Source organism: Podarcis filfolensis (genome assembly GCF_964270895.1).
Source record: "Podarcis filfolensis genome assembly, chromosome: 14".
Classification (NCBI taxonomy): domain Eukaryota; kingdom Metazoa; phylum Chordata; class Lepidosauria; order Squamata; family Lacertidae; genus Podarcis; species Podarcis filfolensis.
In genome coordinates, this window is record NC_139616.1 from 4743546 (window position 1) to 4764199 (window position 20654).

General features: G+C 46.7%; 1 protein-coding gene and 1 long non-coding RNA gene across 3 annotated transcripts in view; one reads left to right on the plus strand and one right to left on the minus strand.

The window, feature by feature from the left end:
• Positions 1 to 17491: 17491 nt before the first annotated feature.
• On the minus strand, positions 17492 to 20357 carry LOC310749811. Its single transcript, XR_014541811.1, has 2 exons — positions 20274 to 20357; positions 17492 to 18247 (listed from the first exon to the last, which is right to left on the minus strand). It is a non-coding gene; the product is annotated as an uncharacterized lncRNA (long non-coding RNA).
• Positions 19398 to 20654, plus strand: part of USP3 (ubiquitin specific peptidase 3) — a 39518-nt gene continuing 38261 nt past the window's right edge. The window contains exon 1 of one of the 2 annotated variants that reach the window (XM_083586694.1): positions 19398 to 20349. In XM_083586694.1, the coding sequence (XP_083442820.1) occupies positions 20259 to 20349 (91 nt within the window). In that variant the 5' untranslated portion in view covers positions 19398 to 20258. The remainder of the gene's footprint in view (positions 20350 to 20654) is intronic. The other variant, XM_083586692.1, reaches the window with a different exon arrangement.

The following is a 20654-nucleotide window of genomic DNA, read 5'->3' on the forward strand; positions in this document are numbered from 1 at the left end:
TGTTAATGATGAGGATTTTCATCTGATTATGTTTGATCTAACCATGTCTTGCTCTCTGACTTTTTCACCCCAGCCTCTCTTCTAATCTTTCCTCTCCAGCCTAGTTTTCAGACAGAGATCATTTTGCAGCAGGAGGGGTGCTTTTATTTGTTCTTTTGTTCTTTTAAATGTTTACAACTGACTTTTTTATCATAATCCTCAAAGGTGGGTTCATAACAGTGTCTGTATCTCTCTCTCTTAAACTGCAGTCCTATATACTCCTACTCACAATTAGGTCCAATTGTTCTAAATGGAACTTCCTCCAAATCAAATGTGTAGGGCTACAGGTTTAAAGTAGTCCCATCTCAAATCAAGAGTTAGAATCATAGAATAGAATCACAGAATCATGGAGTTGGAAGAGACCACAAGGGCCATCGAGTTCAATCCCCAGCCAAGCAGGAAACACCATCAGAGCACTCCTGACATATGGTTGTCAAGCCTCTGCTTAAAGACCTCCAAAGAAGGAGACTCCACCACACTCCTTGGCAGCAAATTCCAGTGTCGAACAGCTCTTACTGTCAGGAAGTTCTTCCTAATGTTTAGGTGGAATCTTCTTTCTTGTAGTTTGGATCCATTGCTCCGTGTCCGCTTCTCTGGAGCAGCAGAAAACAACCTTTCTCCCTCCTCTATGTGACATCCTTTTATATATTTGAACATGGCTGTCATATCACCCCTTAACCTCCTCTTCTCCAGGCTAAACATGCCCAGCTCCCTTAGCCGTTCCTCATAAGGCATCGTTTCCAGGCCTTTGACCATTTTGGTTACCCTCCTCTGGACACGTTCCAGTTTGTCAGTGTCCTTCTTGAACTGTGGTGCCCAGAACTGGACACAGTACTCCAGGTGAGGTCTGACCAGAGCAGAATACAGTGGCACTATTACTTCCCTTGATCTAGATGCTATACTCCTATTGATGCAGCCCAGAATTGCATTGGCTTTTTTAGCTGCCGCGTCACACTGTTGGCTCATGTCAAGTTTGTGGTCAACCAAGACTCCTAGATCCTTTTCACGTGTACTGCTCTCAAGCCAGGTGTCACCCATCTTGCATTTATGCCTCTCATTTTTTTTGCCCAAGTGCAATACTTTACATTTCTCCCTGTTAAAATTCATCTTGTTTGTTTTGGCCCAGTTCTCTAATCTGTCAAGGTCGTTTTGAAGTGTGATCCTTTCCTCCGGGGTGTTAGCCACCCCTCCCAGTTTGGTGTCATCTGCAAATTTGATCAGGATGCCCTTGAATCCATCATCCAAGTCGTTGATAAAGATGTTGAGTTGCTTAACATTTATGGGGAGCAGTAGCTGTGGTAGCCCCTGAACTGTATATATGATTATTTTATTTCAGAATTCTGTAATGCATTTCTATGGGAGGCTGTTACCCTACAATGGAGGGTGGAATAAAAACACTGACCCTTCAGCTGGATAAATGCATTATAAACAAATGCATTGCACAATATACACATTATAAGTGCACTGTTTCCCCTGACAGTCCTAAAGCTTTTATGCTCAGGAAGCACTGAGAGCCTAAGCAAGGCTAATCCAGATCCCCCCAAAAAACAACCAGTCGATTTACAATTAAGGACCAGGAACATTCCCCCCACCACCACTTGAGACAATGCATAACAGACGATTAAAAATGCACAGTCTTAAAGAGGGGCTCAGAGCCCCCAGTTGCCCTAGGGAATCTTAAACAAGATCCCAGACTGAGAAAGACAATTTTTACAATTTTACAGTTTAAGTTAAAAGTTGCTGGTAGGCAGCTGTCTCTCCATTAGAGAGCTGAAACATTCCTGCGCTGCCCCTCGCAGGAAGGCACAAAACTTGTCCCTGAAACCTTGTTATCATGTTTACAATACAAATTACAATATGAACAGCAGTTCCCGAATATCCACTACACCAGAGGCATTCAAGATTTTTGAGTCCACGACTCCCTTTACCAACTACATTCTTTCTGCGGCACCCATTTGGGTCTCAGGAGCCCAGTTATGTCACCCCCTGCGTGTCAAGATGGCAGCCTCTCTCCCTTTTTCAAACACTCTCCCTTGTGGAGTGCTCCCTCAGCCTCCGCTCCTCTCTCCTCTGGAGTCCTCTGGGCAGCTGCTGCTGGCGCCCCTGGTCTCTGAGCTGCCCCCAAAGAGAGGTGCCTCCTCACACTGCCCCACAGGGGCCTGGGAAGCACCCCCTGGCCAGACCCAGAGGCATCCTTCACCTGGGGAGCTTGTAACCAGGGCTGCTGCACAAACAGCTGTGCAAGCCTTTGGGAGGCAGAGACACAAGAGGGCATCAGAAGAGGGAGGGAAGGAAAGAGGGACAGAGGCCAGTGTTGCCCATGGCACTCCTGACCAACATTCAAGGCACCCCAGGGTGCCACGGCACAATGGTTGAAAACCACTGCACTACACCATAGCCATATTAACTCATATTTTGCTCAGGACTAACATCAAACAAATTACAGTTTATTCACTTTCAGGAAGTTTCCTGCCCATCTAATCCACCAAACAGGCTAAGCACATTGTAGGCAAACAGAACACAATCCTCCCTTCCCGCAGTCCTAAAGATGACACCAAAGGACCTTTCCACAAGGGTGAAGTTTGAGCAAACAGCACAGCAAGCGAGCAATAAATCAGGCAGTAAATGCCTGAAAACAGGGCTACTTTAACCCCAAATGAACCAGCCTATTTACAATGAGAGAGTCCTGAGCTACATATTTTAACCATTGTCTTTCTACTTACAATCACTTTCTGGAAACTTTCTACAACCGCTTGCAGGAAACCTTTCTATGACCACTTTCAGAAAAACTTCCTGAGGACCTTTTGTCCCTTCTGCCACAACTCACACCTTTCTCTTCCTGACACTTCAATCCAATAGCCTCAGACTGAAGAAAAAAACCATGAACCAGCTTGGGAAAATCCCTGGGTAGCAGGGGACTGGGTGGGTATCAGACAGACAAGATTCCAGCAAAACTGGCAACAGAATGGGGACTAGCCCCTTGAATTGCATCTGTCTGTAATCTGACAACATAATAGGTTTCAAAGCAACAACATACTACAGCCATGTGAATTCTGGGCGTGTTCAGTTATTAGTGTTACCAGAAAATAGGGGGGTGACTTCTGATGGCCCAACTCCCCAAATTTGTTACCGGTCAGAGATTAATGAACTGAGGCAGAAATCCGGTGAAAGCAAAGCTGATCTTTTATTGTCTGTTGCAACAGAGTTCTCCCCCCCTCCCCTGTCAGAAGGTGAAGAATCCCGAACAAAGAAAAAACAACTCTTTTTAAAGGTTTGCATTTTGGCATGGAGGTGGTCATTCCCTTTTGCAAACGTCAGAAATACATCACACATAAGAGGCTCAGGCAAGTCAAGGTGTGGCAGTCCTGAGGATTAGCAAGTTGGTTCCAGATCCTTGGAACAGTCACATGCCCAAAGCCACACAGTTCAGCTAGGTCAGGACAGAAGGTGTTAGGCTCTCGTAAAACACTTGGTTCATCGGGGGGAAGAAAGCACAGCATCATCTCCTCAGGTTCCACGTTTTTGCTTGCCACAGCTCCACAGGTAGAATTTTGGTTTTCATTAAGAGCTCTACCCTTTGCAGACATCAGTATGCACTGATATCAGTTTTATACCATGTTATTTATTGTATCAAAACATTTTTTTCTAATCTACTGCCTGGTTCATTAATCACACCTTTTTAGTTGATCAAAGTTTGGCTTCTCAATCTGTCTGATCAATCAATTAAAATTTACAGCCATGTATACAGAACCACATGCCAGAAACACCTTTTAAAGGGTTGCAACGAAGTTTGATTCAGAGTAGACATATTACCTTATCGCCTTTTAAAGGGTGGGGGTGTTGTTTTTGCTTCTTACTATTTTGTTTCTTACTTTTTTGGTTTTATATTTTAAACCACCCTGTGATCCTCAGATGAAGAGTGGTATAGAAATACAATCAATCAATCAATCAATCAATCAATCAATCAATAAAACAGTCATGTTCAGTAACTTAAGTGCATAATTAATGCTAAGTAAAACTTAGCTGAATACCACAATCACTTGGGAGCCACATTTTGCATTTCTTTAAGCTTGACGTTATTCATTCTCAAATTATTCATTTGTCAAACCGTGATCTGTGCCATTTGACTCTGGAATGCCATTCATTTTCAAACCTGACCACAGGGGACCAAAAGGCTTGTTTCAGTCTCCAAAGCTGTCTGTGGGAACACAATATGAAGTTCCAAACCATGTCTTCAGGCTTCCATCAGAGGGACACATCCGGATTCCCAGAACAATCAGCTCCCTGCACCATGTCTTTAGAGAAGGGATGTTTGTTGAACTGGTTTATCTGTCAACTTATTGGGACAAAGGTTTGTTTGTAGATTCAGAACATGCAATTGTGTTATTGCAAGGGTCATAAGATCCCACACTGCAATGAAAGTCCTTTTCTCTCCACAACTGTGGTATGTAAGGCTTCCCTATATATCATTTTACAACATTTCTTCTGGACACAAAGACACTTGTCCTAGACGCTATCAGCAGAAAGCGCCCCCCTCCCCGCTGCTGCCACACCTAGCAGGCCATCTCAAGAGCCATCCATCACACCCTGCTCTCCTGAAGCTCCCAGAGGTAGCTGGGTTTGCTGAGGGGACCTTCATGTGGCTCGTTCCCCATTGATCAAATTGGTCAAACTCCCACTTGACGACCCTTTGGTTGCATGGTTGTTTATTGTAAAGTCTGTACTCTCCCTCGTCTCCTTGCATTGGCTGAAAACGAAACAATCCATGGGCATAGGCAGTGCCGGATTTACACTTAAGCTAAACAAGCTATATCTTCGGGCACCACACACTTGGGGGCCCCTAAAAAAATTAAAGAAAAAAACACCTGGATGTAATGTCCAAAATATAAGATAAAAAACAAATAAAATAAAGCCTACATACACCAACAGTGTTTTGTGTCATGTAGGCTCCTATGATGTAAGTCATGGGCCCCGCCTGCTAGCCTGCTCCTAAAATATCACTGGTTTGCTCATTTCTATATATAGGGTGCCTACATTCTGCTTGTCTAATAGCAGACAAGAGTACTGGACTGAATGAAGCATAGACTGGTTGCTTGGAAACATGTGCAAATGGCTTGAGAGACCTGTTAGGTCCATCCATTACCATATAGCATATACTCAACACAAAACACTGCGACCATTTGTTGTGGACAGAGGACAGCTGGACATAGAAAGGGCGCCATTACCTTCAGGGCTCAGGGCCTCATCAAAGCTAATTCCGGCCCTGGACAAAGGCCGCCCAGCTTAGTCCGGGGACCGGGCGCGTGATGCCTGCGTTTAAGTCTCCCTCCCCGGAGCCTGGCTCTCGGGTCAGGTCTGGCCCGGGGGGGGGGGGGAAGGGAAGCTGCGTCGCTGCCCCTTCTCCGGCCCCGGGAGCAGCCAACTCCTTCCCGCCCGGCCTCGGCTCCGCTCGAGAGGAGAGGCGGAGAGGCGCTCCCTTGGGCGCAGTCGCAGCTCCGCTCCTGGCTCAGGTCTGGCCCGGGAAGCCGAGAGGAGCAGCGTCGCGGGGGCGCAAGCTCCGCCGCGGGGGGGGGGCTGACGTCGGGCGTGCGCGGCCCCGGCGCAAAAATGTGGGTGCCGCGCTGCCCCTTGCCAGGGAATGGTGTGGGTGCTGGAGCAGCGGCGCCTATGAATGGACAATAAAACATTCAGTAACTTTTAAAAGAGAAACGCGAGAGGGAAACACCAGCAAGCTAATAGCAGACAAGAGAGCGGGACTGAATTAAGCATCTACAGTATTGTGAGCCGCCCTGAGATCTTGTGGTGAAGGGTGGTACAGTGGTACCTCGGGTTACATACGCTTCAGGTTACAGACTCCGCTAACCCAACAATAGTACCTCGGGTTAAGAACTTTGCCTCCGGATGAGAACAGAAATCATGTGGCGGCAGCACGGCGACTGCAGGAGGCCCCATTAGCTAAAGTGGTGCTTCAGGTTAAGAACAGTTTCAGGTTAAGAACGAACCTCTAGAACGAATTAAGTTCTTAACCCGAGGTACCACTGTATATAAATCTACATGCGTCCAACCTCAAAGGAATCCAAGCAGCAGGGAGGCCAATGATGCCCATCGCCACCCGCTCCATGGGACAGCCCTGACCTGGATAAGGTTCTCCGTGTGGCCAGCCACCTGCCTAACCAGTAGCAAGATAAGCAGTCCTGGCCATGGTTGGAAGCTGGTCTAGATCTGTGGCCTTGTATTACTGGACTCCACTTCCCAGCAGCCCCAGCCAGCATGGCCAGGGATGATGGAAGTTGTCATTCAGCAGGTTGGATCATAAGGAAAATAAAAAGTACAAAACGGGAAGCAATAAAGTAATCTCAGTTAAAAAGCTCAAGTGGGGTGGACGGTGGACAGCCTGGAACTGGAAAGCAAAGCAAGCATCAGGCAGCTCTGCTTGGGAAAAGCATTCCATAAATGGGGCTACCACCAAGAGGGCCCCCACCCAAGTTGCCCCTCTGATGATGATGATCTCAGCACAGAGGCAGGCTGGTGGTCGTTCAGGTATTCTGTTCCCCGCACTTAGAGACTTTCAGCACCAGTACTTTGAGCTGTCATTGCTTATGACAATTGCAACCAGCCACCCTGCCCCCTCCATCCACCCTGATCTCCCCAGCCATGCAGGCACTCCTAGACATGGCAGTTGCTTGCAGCTGAATATCTGATGCTCAAGGTGGGCTTTATATGGAACACAAATCATAGGGATGCACTGGTGAAATCACTATATTTGCTCTGTCTGCGTGCGCTGGAAAGGCCGGCCGTCTAGTTAAAAAGGGAGCAAGTGAGGTAAGAGAGAAAGGAGAGGTCCGGCTTGGATTTCTCACACACTGTGCCTGGCTATCCCTCGCCCTGAAGCTGGATCCCTCCATAAATAGCCTCTTCTGTAATAACAAAGCTGCTTCTATTGCTTCAGCTCTTTTTTTGCTGTTGTTGTGACATGTTTTCTCTTACCAGTGTCAATGGGGATGCTGAGGGGCACAGGGCTCATCCACACTTGTTTGTCCCATGATTTCTAGGCATGAGTCCCCAAAGTTTTTCTTTTTGTGTGCCAAGGCCCTCACTCCCTGTATGATGGAAGAACCATACAAGACAGCAGAATATAGGTTTTGGGTTCAAATAGGTCACAACTTTATTGGATACAGATGTGAACAGTTTGGCATAGGCGAAGCCATTTAATCAACTCTAGCCTGTCTGCTGCGAGTGTATCTAAGGGGAAACCACAACATGGGGGCCCCTAAGACTTACATCAAATAGAGGCACCCCCTAAGGGGTCCCCGCTGGAGGAGTTCTATGGCCCTAACCCCCATCTGGGCGTTGGACAAACGCAACTCCTCACGGATCCCTTTAATGGGATACCCTTAACCAAGGTAACCCTAATGTCTCAATAAATGAAACTGACCTATGGAAAATGTAACTTGAAAAAAGAGGCATTGCGCATACCTTTGTAAACCAATAAAACTTTAATAAAAATATTTTTGTAAAAAACAACAACCAAGGAGGGGCAGGCGGAGGCTACAACCTCCCCTCCAGGCTCCAGCCACAACTAAGGCTTACCCAGTTCCTAACCTCACAAAGAGTTGTGATGATTGCTATGAGGTAGGTGAAAAGCAATGGCCAGTGCCAATTTGCCAAATGGAAAAATTCCTGCCTGGCTCTGAATACAACGGCCAATAATGTCTATAGCGAGGTCTTAGGATGAAAGAAAAGCATATGAAATAGGGGAGGAATGGTGGGAGATCCAGCAGAAAAACTGAGTAGGAATGCTGGGCTCACCTCAGTTTGTTCCCCAGGGGACGAGTCCAAGTAAGGCCCATTGGCTGTTTGAGCCCACCCCCTGGGGAATCCCTGGACCCAGCTCTGCCTGCCATAGGCTCGTGGTCAGGCCACAATGCAGCCTGACCGTTTAGGGTAAGTGGACTTGTCCTGCCACTTTCCCTGGGAAAACCTGCTGACCCAGAACAAATGTCAATCAGGTTTTCTGCAGATTAATGTTTTGTTCTGATTCAGTAGTAAACTATGGGTTTTCCCAGGGAAAGTGGTAAGACAAAATAAAAGCCTCTCAGAACCATGCTGTGATATCACAATGCAAGCAGAAAAAAATAATCCTAGGACAAAGAGTAGTGTTGATGAGCCCCCAAGGTTTTTTGCTAGGCGACCATAGGCTACATCTCTAGGTTGATTGCTGCTCTTCTTAAGGGCATTTTAGCCTTGAAAACCCACCACATTGTGAAGCTCCTGTTCAGTCACAGGAGCTAGAGTCCCGTTTTAGCAAGGAGGGAGGGAGGGGCTGCTCAGTGCAGAAAAACCCTCTGTGTTTGCATGCAGGACCCCTTATTGTTGGTGTCTGCTGAGTTTTTTGTTCTTGGGATAAGACAAAAGGCAGGTGGTGGGTCAGGAGGAGTTTGGATTGGGTTGAGCTTCCTGTTAACATAGTGCCCGGGCCAGGCTCATTTCTAACCAGCCACTTGAATGCAGGTAGTGTCGGCAGGTTGGCCTGGACTGTAGTGAATTAGGTGGGAAGAAAACTGTGTTTGTACATTTTGGCTCCGTGTTTTAGGAAGAACCAAGAGAGAGATTGCATTATTGGTATCCTGGAGTGCCAACTCTTCCCAACTGGCTTAAGCATAGACTGAGGGTCTTCTTTCTTAGACCTAAGAAACGGTTCCTTTCTCTCAAAGGCTCTTTGAGGATTCAGCTGGTGATTCGCCAACTAGGACATAGTGCATCTATGTACACCCAGGAAGCTCAGCTGTGTGCAGAGGGGAAAGTTAGCACCCTTCTCCAATCACAGGGGTTCTGTGTATCAAGTTAGGGTCGCTAGGAAGTGCTGTAATGATTTTGTCAAATGTCGGGTCCTGGGGATGTGCGAATTCTTCAGAGATGGGGGTGTGGTCAACATGGTTTCTAGTTTTGGGCCAAAAGGTCTGTCCCTGTCCGAAAGGATGGGATAAATGGAGTGGACTGTGGATTTAAGAGAGTTCTAGTATAATATGTTTCTATACTCAGTGGTAAGACTTGCACAAATGACTATGTGAGCCACGTAGGGCCCCATTTTAGACAGGAGGACCACAATAGAACCCTCTCCCAATTCTTTTGCATGACAGTCTGCATCTGGTGCTAATAATTCAGGCCAGGTGGCTTTGAGCAGCAGGTTACTGGACACAGCCAAGCACAGGAAAGGCAGGTAGTTTGGGGGAGTGCACGTAACACATTTGGGAAGTTGGTGTCCAGCTTCCCTCCTGGTCATCAGACTTTCCTTAGACTTGGTGGAGGGAGCTATGACTTCTAGAGACTGGGAGGTGAATAGATTGAGAAGGTAGACAGTGGTGCCTCTACTCAGTGCCATTCAGTATGTTTCTCCCACAACAGAACTGAGCATGTGGATGCAACATTGAGACTTGGTGGGACCACAACATTCCCTTGCTTGGGTTCCTGCAACAACTGGTGGGTCTGTTACGAATTTTAAATTTTATTTTTAATAACAATAAGGTCAAGGCAGTGAGGTGAACTTCTGGGTGCTAAAATCTATATTCAGTATGTCTTCCTGCTTACCAAGTCTTCGGACTGAAAAGGCCAAAGCAAAAAGCTTTTGATTCTGAGCAAAGGGGCTGCATGAATGACTAGATGCTTTACAAATGGTGACCCAAAACTTAATGTGGCTTTCATTTGACATTTCCACGGCTTTTCAAAAACAAACAGCAAGGGAAACCTAATCCCACAGCCAAGGCACCTTTGCCTTTTTATAGCAGGGAGCAAAATATGGGTGGATGCTGAAAGGTAGACCAAGTTATTCATTTAAGGTTTGGGGCTTCTGGCAACTGTTATTACTAAAGTGTTGCTTGGTTAAAAATGGGCTTCGATGAAAGTCTTGCTGTGTGGGTCGGCTGGAACTCTCAAAGGAAGGGATTCTGGCACCTGACTGTGCTGAGGCATGGGAGGTGGCCAGGAAGACTCCCAATATGGCTGGTTTGCTCATGAGCACAAATGGACATTATTTCAAGAAACAGAGCTCTGTGAACAGGAAAGACACATTCTTCATAGTCACTGCAAGTAAAATAAATTGCTCTAACTGGCCACAGTTCCGCTTATTCAAATGAATGGGTTTGAGTGTCCTTAAATCAGTTTAAGGACACTCAAATTCATTCATTTGAATAAGCTTATGTGTGTTCAATAGTACTGGATTGTGGCCATTCTGTTTATCTGATATTGTTTTACTGAGCCCACTTTTACTGTTCTTTAAAAGTCTGTAGCTGCCTCTGATCCTGGTATATCACCATCCCTATTTCTCCCTATTTTTACATTTCACAATGCATCATCATCATCATCATGATGTCAGGGGCTAGCACTGTAATTCTTTAGGGTTCAGTTCCATACCCTGGGTTGAACCCTGGTGTTTAGCACGTCAGCGTAAGGTGAATGTGCGCTTGTATATTTCACTCAGTACAGCTGCACAAGTATAACGTAAGGAAGTGTGCTAGCATTTTATAAGAGCCAGCTCTTACTTTATACAGAGTAAGATGGCTGCTGGGGTGCAAGGAGCAGCAGTGAGGTGTTGGGAGACAGAGCTGTGTGTGCCATTCTCCCTCAGGTACTGTGGGGGTTGCTGTCCTGTTGCCAGCATTGAAGATTCAGCAACCAATTAGACAGTTCACTTTTTCTTCAATGCAGAAAACAAGCACCCACTTCCCTTTGGAATCAGTAAAGGAGGAACACACAGCATGCAGCAGACAGTGGAGGAGAAGGGAAGAGCCCGGCTGCAAATCGTGACATGGCAATGGGGTGTAAACAAGGGCATCCCTATTTGCATCCATGAAGCGCTGGAGGAGAGATGCAGGTTTAGGATATATGGTTTTGGCACAGGTGTTCTGTGAAAATCGAGCTGAGACAGATTCTTTTTTAGAACGTGTCTTGACTTGGAGAACTGAGTGGTTTCAACTCCATTGGAGGAATGTCTCGCTAGCATTTGATTCATGTAAGGTGGATATAGTCCAGCTGCTCCCATAATCAATTGGGCTGTTGTCACATGGAACTCCAAAGCACAATGTGGTTTCTGATCTGTTGTACTGTCATGGAATAGTGCCTGGTCTTCTGGCAAAGGTATTGTGGCCCAGCAAATGTTTATTGATGACTACAGCAAAGCTGAGGAGTCTGGTTTGCAAGGTTAACCACAGGGAAGCACCTCCATTGTTGTTGTTTAGTCGTTTAGTCATGTCCGACTCTTCGTGACCCCATGGACCAGAGCACGCCAGGCACTCCTGTCTTCCACTGCCTCCTGCAGTTTGGTCAGGCTTGTGTTTGTAGCTTCGAGAACACTGTCCAACCATCTCGTTCTCTCTCATCCCCTTCTCCTTGTGCCCTCCATCTTTCCCAACATCAGGGTCTTTTCCAGGGAGTCTTCTCTTCTCATGAGGTGGCCAAAGTATTGGAGCCTCAGCTTCACGATCTGTCCTTCCAGTGAGCACTCAGGGCTGATTTCCTTAAGAATGGATACGTTTGATCTTCTTGCAGTCCATGGGACTCTCAAGAGTCTCCTCCAGCACCATAATTTAAAAGCATCAATTCTTTGGCGATCAGCCTTCTTGATGCTCCAGCTAGCACCTCCATTAGTGTTCTCTTTATTCTGATCTCCAGCTAGCCCCCTTTCCCCACCCCACAGATCTTTCTGCACCCCATCATGCTAGTGACACCTAACACTCTCTTCTCTTTGCAGCCTCTCTTCATTTTTCTCTCCACCCCCCATCTCACAAGTCTCTGCATGGCTGAGCTTTAGGAGAAATGTCCTAATGGCAAGAGTTGTCCAACACTAAGTTGCCTGACTGCCTTGGGAGGTGGAGATAATTACTTCACTTGAGGTAATTAAAGGGAAGCTAGGCCAGAGATGCTGTAGTTGCCTTTCTACTTTGCAGATCCTTCACTGAGGAAGGGCTTGGACTAAATGTCCCTTCCAGTGCTGTATGATTCTGTGTTTCCATCTGGAAAGTGCTGCCAACTTTATCAGGCACCCCTGGATCCAGAGAGAGGAGCAGCAATGCAGACACAGGCATGCAGGCATTCTCCCACCCCACTCCCTCTTTAGGTGGGCTTAAGCAGCCCTTAGATGTTCCCACAAAGATGTGAGAAAGGACTGTAGATTCAAGGAGTCCTCAGAATGGTGCCAACCCATCCCTCCAAAAAAAACCACACGGTAGGATGAATGCAAGCTGAGCGGGCTCATGTTCAAAAGAGGCACCATTACTGGAAACACCCGGGAACTTGGTGGGGAAGGCTGTGAATGGTGGCATGGCTGGGTTGGACCAGGGAGGCCCTTCCAAACCCCTGGGTGCCTCAGCCAGGGCCTGACTGAGGATTTGAGGATGGGGTTGTAACTGGCCTGCTTTAGCACCAGCAGTGTCAAATGTTTCAAACACAATACAGGGAAGAGCTGACTGATGAGTTGGCTAAACAAAGAATTGAACCAACACAGTCCATGCTGGCAGCCCCCGTGGTTTACAAGGAACACATGGCTACAAAAATAGCACCGTCTGTAAGAGTATTTTGGCAACAGTTTTGTTTAGGATAGAGGAAAAGTGACTAAGTTTGTATATAGGTGCAACTCAGCCAACTAAATGGCTGGTGTGTGGTTTTTAAAGGGAATGCAACATTCTTCTGTCTGTCTTGAATATTTTGGGTGCTCTTTACAGCATGTTGTATGCTGAAACAAAATTATATGAAAATGATGTACCGGTGGTATCTGACTCCTACTAAGTTATCCAAAATGTATAGAACAAGCACCAATATTTGTTAGAAGTGCAAAGAAAGGGAGAGTACCTTTTATCATATGTAGTGGTCATGTAAGATAACAAAGTCTTTTTGGGAATTGATATATAATGAATTTAAAAAAATGTTTAAAATAACATTTGTTAAAAAACAAGAAGCATTTCTATTAGGAATTAAAGGTTCCGATATCCCAAAAGACCAGAAAAGATTATTTATGTATGTGACAACAGCTACAAGGATGCTACTAGCCCAAAGATGGAAAGAACAAATAGTACCGACCAAGGAAGAATGGCAAGTTAAACTGCTGGAATATGCTGAAATGGCAAAACTGACTGGGAGACTCAGGAATCAAGAAGATAATGACTTTAAAAAAGAATGGGAAAAATTCATAACTTACTTAGGAGACCATTGAATGAATGAAACTTTATTTGCCTCAGTCATAGGCCATAGCAACAAAAGCACATTGCAATATACACAGAACAGAAATAAAAAGGCGATTATATAAAACACAGATTATATAAAACACAAATAGTGGATCTTATTCTGATTGCCCCAGCTAAAAACCCTGCAACCTTTGCTGTTACCTGCTCATCTTGATCTGCCAAGAGAAAGGACACTGTGGCAGTGGTTGGGTGACCCGGAATGGACAATAAAAAAGGGGTGATAATTTCATTCCTCAAGTCTTTATAAAGAGTGCAAGTCAGAAGGGCATGTGCCACCGATTCGGTGCTGCCATCTCCACAGGGACATAGGCGTTTTTCGTGTGGAATCTGTTGGAATCATCCCTCAAGTACAGCCAAGGGCAATACATTCAATCTTGCGAGAGTAAAAGCATGTCTATATTTTGGAATTGCTAGGTTATGCAGATAGGGCGCCAGAGAATAAAAATGGGAAGGTGGATTTATGGCATGCCTTTCTCTGGTGTCATTACAGATAAGGAGTGAGCTGTACATAGCAAACAAGCAAAGGGGAAATGGCTGCTGAGCTGCACCCACCATTGTGAGGCCTGAGGTGGTGATGATGATGCCTCTCCAGCTGCTGTTATTGGCTGTGGACATCCTGTGATGTCACAAAAGCACATGGAAGCTCAGTGGCTATACAAAAGCAGCCCAAGGGGAAAGCCCAAGGCAAAAGCTTGAAGAGGACACGGTGGACAACAGCTGTGTTATTCAGTACTTGGTGGTCTCCTTCCGCATGGAGGTGAAGTGGCAAATGGAAGGAGGCCATCATCCATCAATGAGATGCTGTGGAGCAACGAGAAGGTAAGTGTACCTGCTGAGCAGGACCGTGGCTTGAAAGTGGCAGATATCCATGGTTGGAAGCTGGCGATGGACCTGGCAGAAGCTGTGATTAGCATGTGGAAGCCCGGGATGCTGCAGGCTGAAGGAGGCTGAAGTTTGTGCATGTAAGCTGGTTGAAATTCACCTTCAGAAGGCCATTGACAAAAGCTGTGTGGATATTTGTGCGTTGACGCTGGGGTAAGTATGAATGGAGAGAATGGACATAGGTGACCCACCAGACATGGTATGCCTGGGAATTGCATGTAGGTTGCCCTCCAGGCGAATGAACCACTGGATATTCATGAGTGGAAGCAGAGGTTGGCAGGGAGGCCAGTGGAGGTGGCTGAATGATAACTGTTGAATGAGGGCCATTCCCCTCACCATATCTGTGTTTGCCTTTCATGGATGCTACAAGCCAACGAGGCTTTCCCCGAAAGCAGCAATGAAGGGAACAGCAGAGCTTAAGCAAGCCATCTTTTACTTCTAAATCAAGGTATTTCTAAATACATCTAAGTAACGTTCATGACATTCCCCTTTCCAGTACCAGGATGGGAGGCTGTGCAGATGCATCCCTAAGCAGTTGCCGCGGGCTACAAACTTCCTGTGATGTCACAATGGACAGAGTGGCTGAGAGGGAAGAGGAAGTTACTAGTGGGAGGTGGCTGGGAGAAGTGAGAAACCCCAGTAGAAGGTTCAGGGGCAGTTGGGGTAGGTAGGCAGGGCCAGCTGGATATGCATAAGTTGAATATGGGCTGACTCCTTTCTGACTACTTGCGTTGCCAACATTTTGTTCTCTCAGGGTTCCTGTACCTGTCTTGCCTAGATCGCAAGTAATTTTGAGAGAATCAAAGCAACATAAAACAATGCAGGCATTTAGGAAATTACACATCTAAAAGCTCAGCAAAATTCTGAAGCGAGAAAGGAAACTCTCAGATCTTTGCTTAAATCTTCTAAAAACAATTTCATAGCTGCTTTCTCAAATGCAGCTCCAATAACCAGTATGGGTTGACATTTATTCGTGCAAAATGCTCTGCACAACTGCCAGCAAATTAATATATTTTACATAATTACTATTAAAGATATATATGCAGAAACAGCCGTGTGCACCTTGGTAAGAGCCCCAGCCCTTTAATGGTTCCTGCATTTCTGCAGAGCGCCAAAAACTGTGCTGGAGACCATTGTGAACAAATAAAAATGTTAGCTGGACTTGTAAAGAAATGAAAAATAAGGTTAATTTAGAGCAATGAAAACTGTGGAGAACGTAATGATATGTAGTTTTAGAAAAATTATGTTAAGGACCCTTGCAGGGGATGGGGGAAAGTCATGGGATTCAGAGAATCTCATATATGGATATGGTAAAAGTTTTTTCTTTTTATTATTTTGAATTTGTTCTTGTAAAAAAACAATTTATTTTTTAAAAAAAAGAATATTTTGGTTGCTCTTAAAAATGCCATGCTCAGCCCTGAGTCAGAAACTGGCTGCTTGGATGATGACCTGGACCTCCTCTTGGCCCAAGACCTGGGAGAGCAGGCAGGGCCCCCTGTTGCTAGCCTTGAAGACCCTATGAATCTGGGGGGGCCTCCTTAGGGCCGCCTCCAAAGGATCCAATCTAATTGCCAACAGATTCCCAGCACATTTAGATGGAGAGGCTGAGCCACCCCCACCCCCAGCCCTCAAGAATGCAGATGGAGAAAGGTCCAAGCTCAGGCTGCAAGTCAATGACAAAATCCATGCCTGAAAGCCCAGTTGCTATGTTGCTCCAGAATAAAGGGCTGCTCATGAGTAAGGGTTCTTCTCAGGAGGAAGGATTCTCTGCCGCTAAGGTTGAGGATAGGTGGTCCCTCCTTTGAGCCACCTGGTTGCTGGAAAGGTAATACCTCTGGCTCCTGAGCACAGCCGGGACAAGGACACCCACTTGTCATCATCAGATTCGGAATGAATTGTATCAACAACAGTTCCTAGGCAGTCCCTGCAAGTGCGCACTCTCAGGAGAAAATGCTGGAAACCACGAGAAGCTCCCATAAGAGAGTTACCTGTGATGCAATTTGTGAGTTCACAAAACACAGCCTATCACTCAGTTGTGTTGCCAGATGTGTCACTAAAATGTGCCATATCATCACCCAAGTGGCCTCAGTGAGCATTTCAATTTCAAGCGTTCTGATTATTTCTACTTTTAGTTAAGTATTTTTATTTATTAACTTGATGGGGGAGCAGCTGCCCCCTGGCTACACCCATGTTCTGGTTCCTGAACTGTGAAACCTGGCTCTTTTGACTTATACTTAGATTTGATTTCCTCAGTTGTTTAGTCCTAGGCTGTCTTTTCTCTTCCTTTATTAATACGATATCTTTTTCATTTACCTTCCCAGTTACTTAGAATACTGTGTAAAACAGGCATAGGCAAACTCGGCCCTCCAGATGTTTTGGGACTACAATTCCCATCATCCCTGACCACTGGTCCTGTTAGCTAGGGATGATGGGAGTTGTGGTCCCAAAACATCTGGAGGGCTGAGTTTGCCTATGCCTGGTGTAAAAGCTGATTATCAGAACAGAATATCTGAAAGTGTATTCCAAAACCAGAAATTTCAACTTACCAAACAGTTTTCAATGACTTTCTAGACCATCTTGTTTTTCACAGATTACCACTGAAAGATGCAGAAATAACAGCAATGCACAATGAATTAGTGTGTCGTTAAGTGAAGGCATTTCAGTGTCTAAAAAAAGTATGAGTTCTGGAGCATGTGCCTGGCGCCCCCTGGTGCTCAGCAGTGGAAATAGTATGGGAGAAAATTTATTTTCTTTGGAGACCAATGCCCACAGCTACCATGCATGAAAGGCTTCAAAATTAAGCTGCTGGAACTGAAGGTCCTCTCCTCAGTGTTATTTCAAAAGGTCACTTCCTCCGCTGTGATTGTATTGGTTCTAAATATATATCACTTTCCCACAAAAAACTACCCAAGGCAGTTTACTCAGGGGGGTTGTAGCTCAGTGAGAAAAAAACTTGCTTTGCATGCAAAAGGTCACAGCTACTCCAGGTAGGTCAGCATAATTGGGTGGGTGGGAAATCCCTGTAATGGAAGGGGAGGCAAGTAGAAATCTCTTAAGCCTTTTTTATTTTTTTACACAAATAAAAATAATATTTGCGCAGTAGCAAATATTTAACCAGGGACCCTGAGATAGCATCTAGTATACTTAACTTTCTCCAGGGCAAAACAAAACTTCATCAACATTCCTCTCCACTTATAAACAACCAGCTCTCTGGATCTGAGCAACCTGCATTTCTTTGGCATCCCCTTCTGTAGCATGAACCAAGTGACTTACGTTCATGGGAGATTTTACATTAATCCTGCAAGCCTGCAACAATATTTGCAAGATCCCAAAGCCAAACTTTATGTAGTTTATTAAGAATGAAGAAGAAAGGAAGATGACACCCTCCTGGTCAGCGTCTACATTGAAGCTCCAAAGTCTGACCCCATATGAGAGATTTATATAATTTGAACCCTTAGCTGGCTGGTCTAATATCTAAATTCCTCCCACCTGTTAAGCTAGTCCAAAATACAGGGGCCAGCATACTTAATTAACTCTGCAGTTGCACTACTACTGGCAGGCACTCAGCCTCTAGCCGGGCCATGTGGATCTTCCCAAACTCTGCTGCTACTTATTATTAGAGCACAAACAGTACATCAAAACAATAAAGCAAACCAAAAACTGTTGACAATCCCAAAGAGATTGTACCAATAAGCAGTGAGGTGGTTGGCATTCATTTGTCCCAAGAGACAATGAAGCGTGCCTCCAGGGGTGAAGCCAAAACACTGTGTTAGCAACACTGAAGTGACCTCCCTGGGGCTCAAGCCTGGGCAGTGCGTAGGAAGGTCCTGGGCTGTCTGGACATCAGTCTCACTGATGTGGTCCAAAGGAAAGCAGAACAATACATTTGGCAGCAGCCTGTCTGCAATAGTTGTTGGACGGAGGCATACAAGAGGCCATCCAACTGTCTTGGTGACTCCACTCCATGTAGTGTTTACTCCCCAGCCTTTCTCTCTCTCTTGAAAATATCCCAAAAGGCACCAGAGGTTTCAGATCGGATTTTCCTTCTCCTAGATTGGCAACTTTCCCAGGTTGATGACTTGCATTTCTCTCTAAGCAATGAGGAAGAATTGTATAAACCAATTGACCTATCTCCTCTAAATACAAAATTTTCCTGGCATAGGTTTCCCTTACAATTGATTACTTCAAGACTTGATTACTGCAATGAGCTCTATGTGGGGCTTCCCTTGTGCTTGATCTGTAAGCTGCAGTTTGTGCAGAATCACTTCAAAATAAAACTTTTATGAAGTAATTTTTAGATGGTACTTGACCCCCCCCCCACTATGCTCAATCAGTGTGGCGTAGTGGTTAGAGTGCTGGATTAGGACCTGGGAGGCCAGAACACAAATCCCTATTCACCCATGAAGCCCACTTGGTGACTTTGGGCCTGTCACTCACTCTCGGCTTAACCTACTTCACAGTGTTGTTGAGAGGGAGGAGTGTGTATGCTAGGTTGACTTCTTTGGAGAAAAGGAGGGATATAAATGTAATAAATAAAATCATAAAGTCATATTTGTCAAGGTTCAAATGATGTGTGTTGTGAAGAAGTGCAAGTGGGTGTCAGGCACACCTCACGGGGGACATCATCAACAACAAAAATGTTTGGTTTTGTGCCTTCTGCTCAACCCCTTTCATTGATTTGTTTTAGCTGTTAAGTTATTCTGCTGCTGTTTTCTACTTTTGGTAACTTTAATTACTAATTGGATTTTTGTTGTTGTTTAGTCGTGTCCGACTCTTCGTGACCCCCTGGACCAGAGCACGCCAGGCACTCCTGTCTTCCACTGCCTCCCGCAGTTTGGTCAAACTCATGCTTGTAGCTTCGAGAACACTGTCCAACCATCTCGTCCTCTGTCGTCCCCTTCTCCTTGCGCCCTCCATCTTTCCCAGCATCAGGGTCTTTTCCAGGGAGTCTTCTCATGAGGTGGCCAAAGTATTGGAGCCTCAGCTTCAGGATCTGTCCTTCCAGTGAGCACTCAGGGCTGATTTCCCTAAGAATGGATAGGTTTGCTCTTCTTGCAGTCCATGGGACTCTCAAGAGTCTCCTCCAGCACCATAATTGAAAAGCATCAATTCTTCAGCGATCAGCCTTTTTTATGGTCCAGCTCTCACTTCCATACATCACTACTGGGAAAAGCATGGCTTTAACTATACGGACCTTTGTTGGCAAGGAGATGTCTCTAAGATTGGATTTTACTGCATTTTAAATTGTGATTGTTTTAAGTTGCTTTGTTGTGCATGTGTTTGTGTGTGGGAAATGTGTTGACAGTCATTTTCAGCTACCATTATAAGGCGACCACTAGCAGCAATTGCGGAAATTAATAATAATTTAAAAAGGGAGAAGTTGATTGCGATGCCTTCATCTCAGGATTAGCGCAAGGCGGCAGGGATGGCAGCGAGGACAACGCGCGTTTTCTGCTCCGTCCCCCTAGCGGCGAAAGGGGGAACAGCAGGAGCTGCAGCCGTCGCTGGGAAAGCCGAACTAGGCGGTGGGAAGACAAACCCGGAGCCTGGATTCTTGGGCGAAGCGAGTGGTGGGGAAGGAAGGGGCGGGGCCTGAGCGCCGTCAAACTCCCCGAGAGACAAAGCCAAGAGCCGCTCATTTCCGGTTCCCATTCGCGCCACATAAACAACACCAACGAGCCGAGCGGGGAGCTGCTCTACCAGCCCCCCCCCCCGCTAAACTCTGCCTTTTCGGGCCGAGGGCTCCCTTCGCCTCGCCTTCCCGTAACTACGGTTCCGGAAGCTCCGTGAGGCGGCGGCGGCGGGAGCTCTCGAAGTTGGGGGGTTCGCGTGGTCCTCCGGGACCGGGACTTCGCCGTGAGAAGCGGCAGAAGGAAAGGAGCGCCGCCGCTTGTGAGGAAGACCGCGATGGCGGCCGGGCGGCTCGAGGGTTCCCGGGCGCTGAGGTGCCGGCCGGCGCAGGCGCAGTAGCGGCGCTACCCCGCGCGCGAGAGAGAGAAAAGGGCGGAGCGAGCGCTGCTCTCCGGGCCCCGGCCTCCCTCCCTCAGTCCCGGCCTGCGCTTCGCCTCGCCCGCCTGGCCCTTCGCCGCCGCCGCCGCCGCCATGGAGTGCCCTCACCTCGGCGCCAGCGTCTGCCTGGCGCCCGACTCGGCCAAGTTCCCTCAGGGCTCGCCCTCCTCGTGGTGCTGCAGCGGTGAGTGGGGGAGGGGGGGCTGACAGGCACCTTCATCTTCCTCGCTCCCCTCCCCCCCCCAACCCCGCTCCTTTGTTCCAGGGACACGTCCAGGCCCTTCGCCCGCCCGGCTTTATTTAAACACCCGTCTCTCGAGCTCCCCCCCCCCCCACTGGCAACAAAAAGATCTCTGGGATTTTGCTCTTCCCACGACCCCCTCCCTCGAGTCCGTCCTCTTCCTCCCCACCTTATTCCACTTCTCTGTTGCTTCGGGGGTTGAGGGGCCTTCGCTTTCTCTCTTGCCCCCGCCCCGCCCTTTCCTGCAC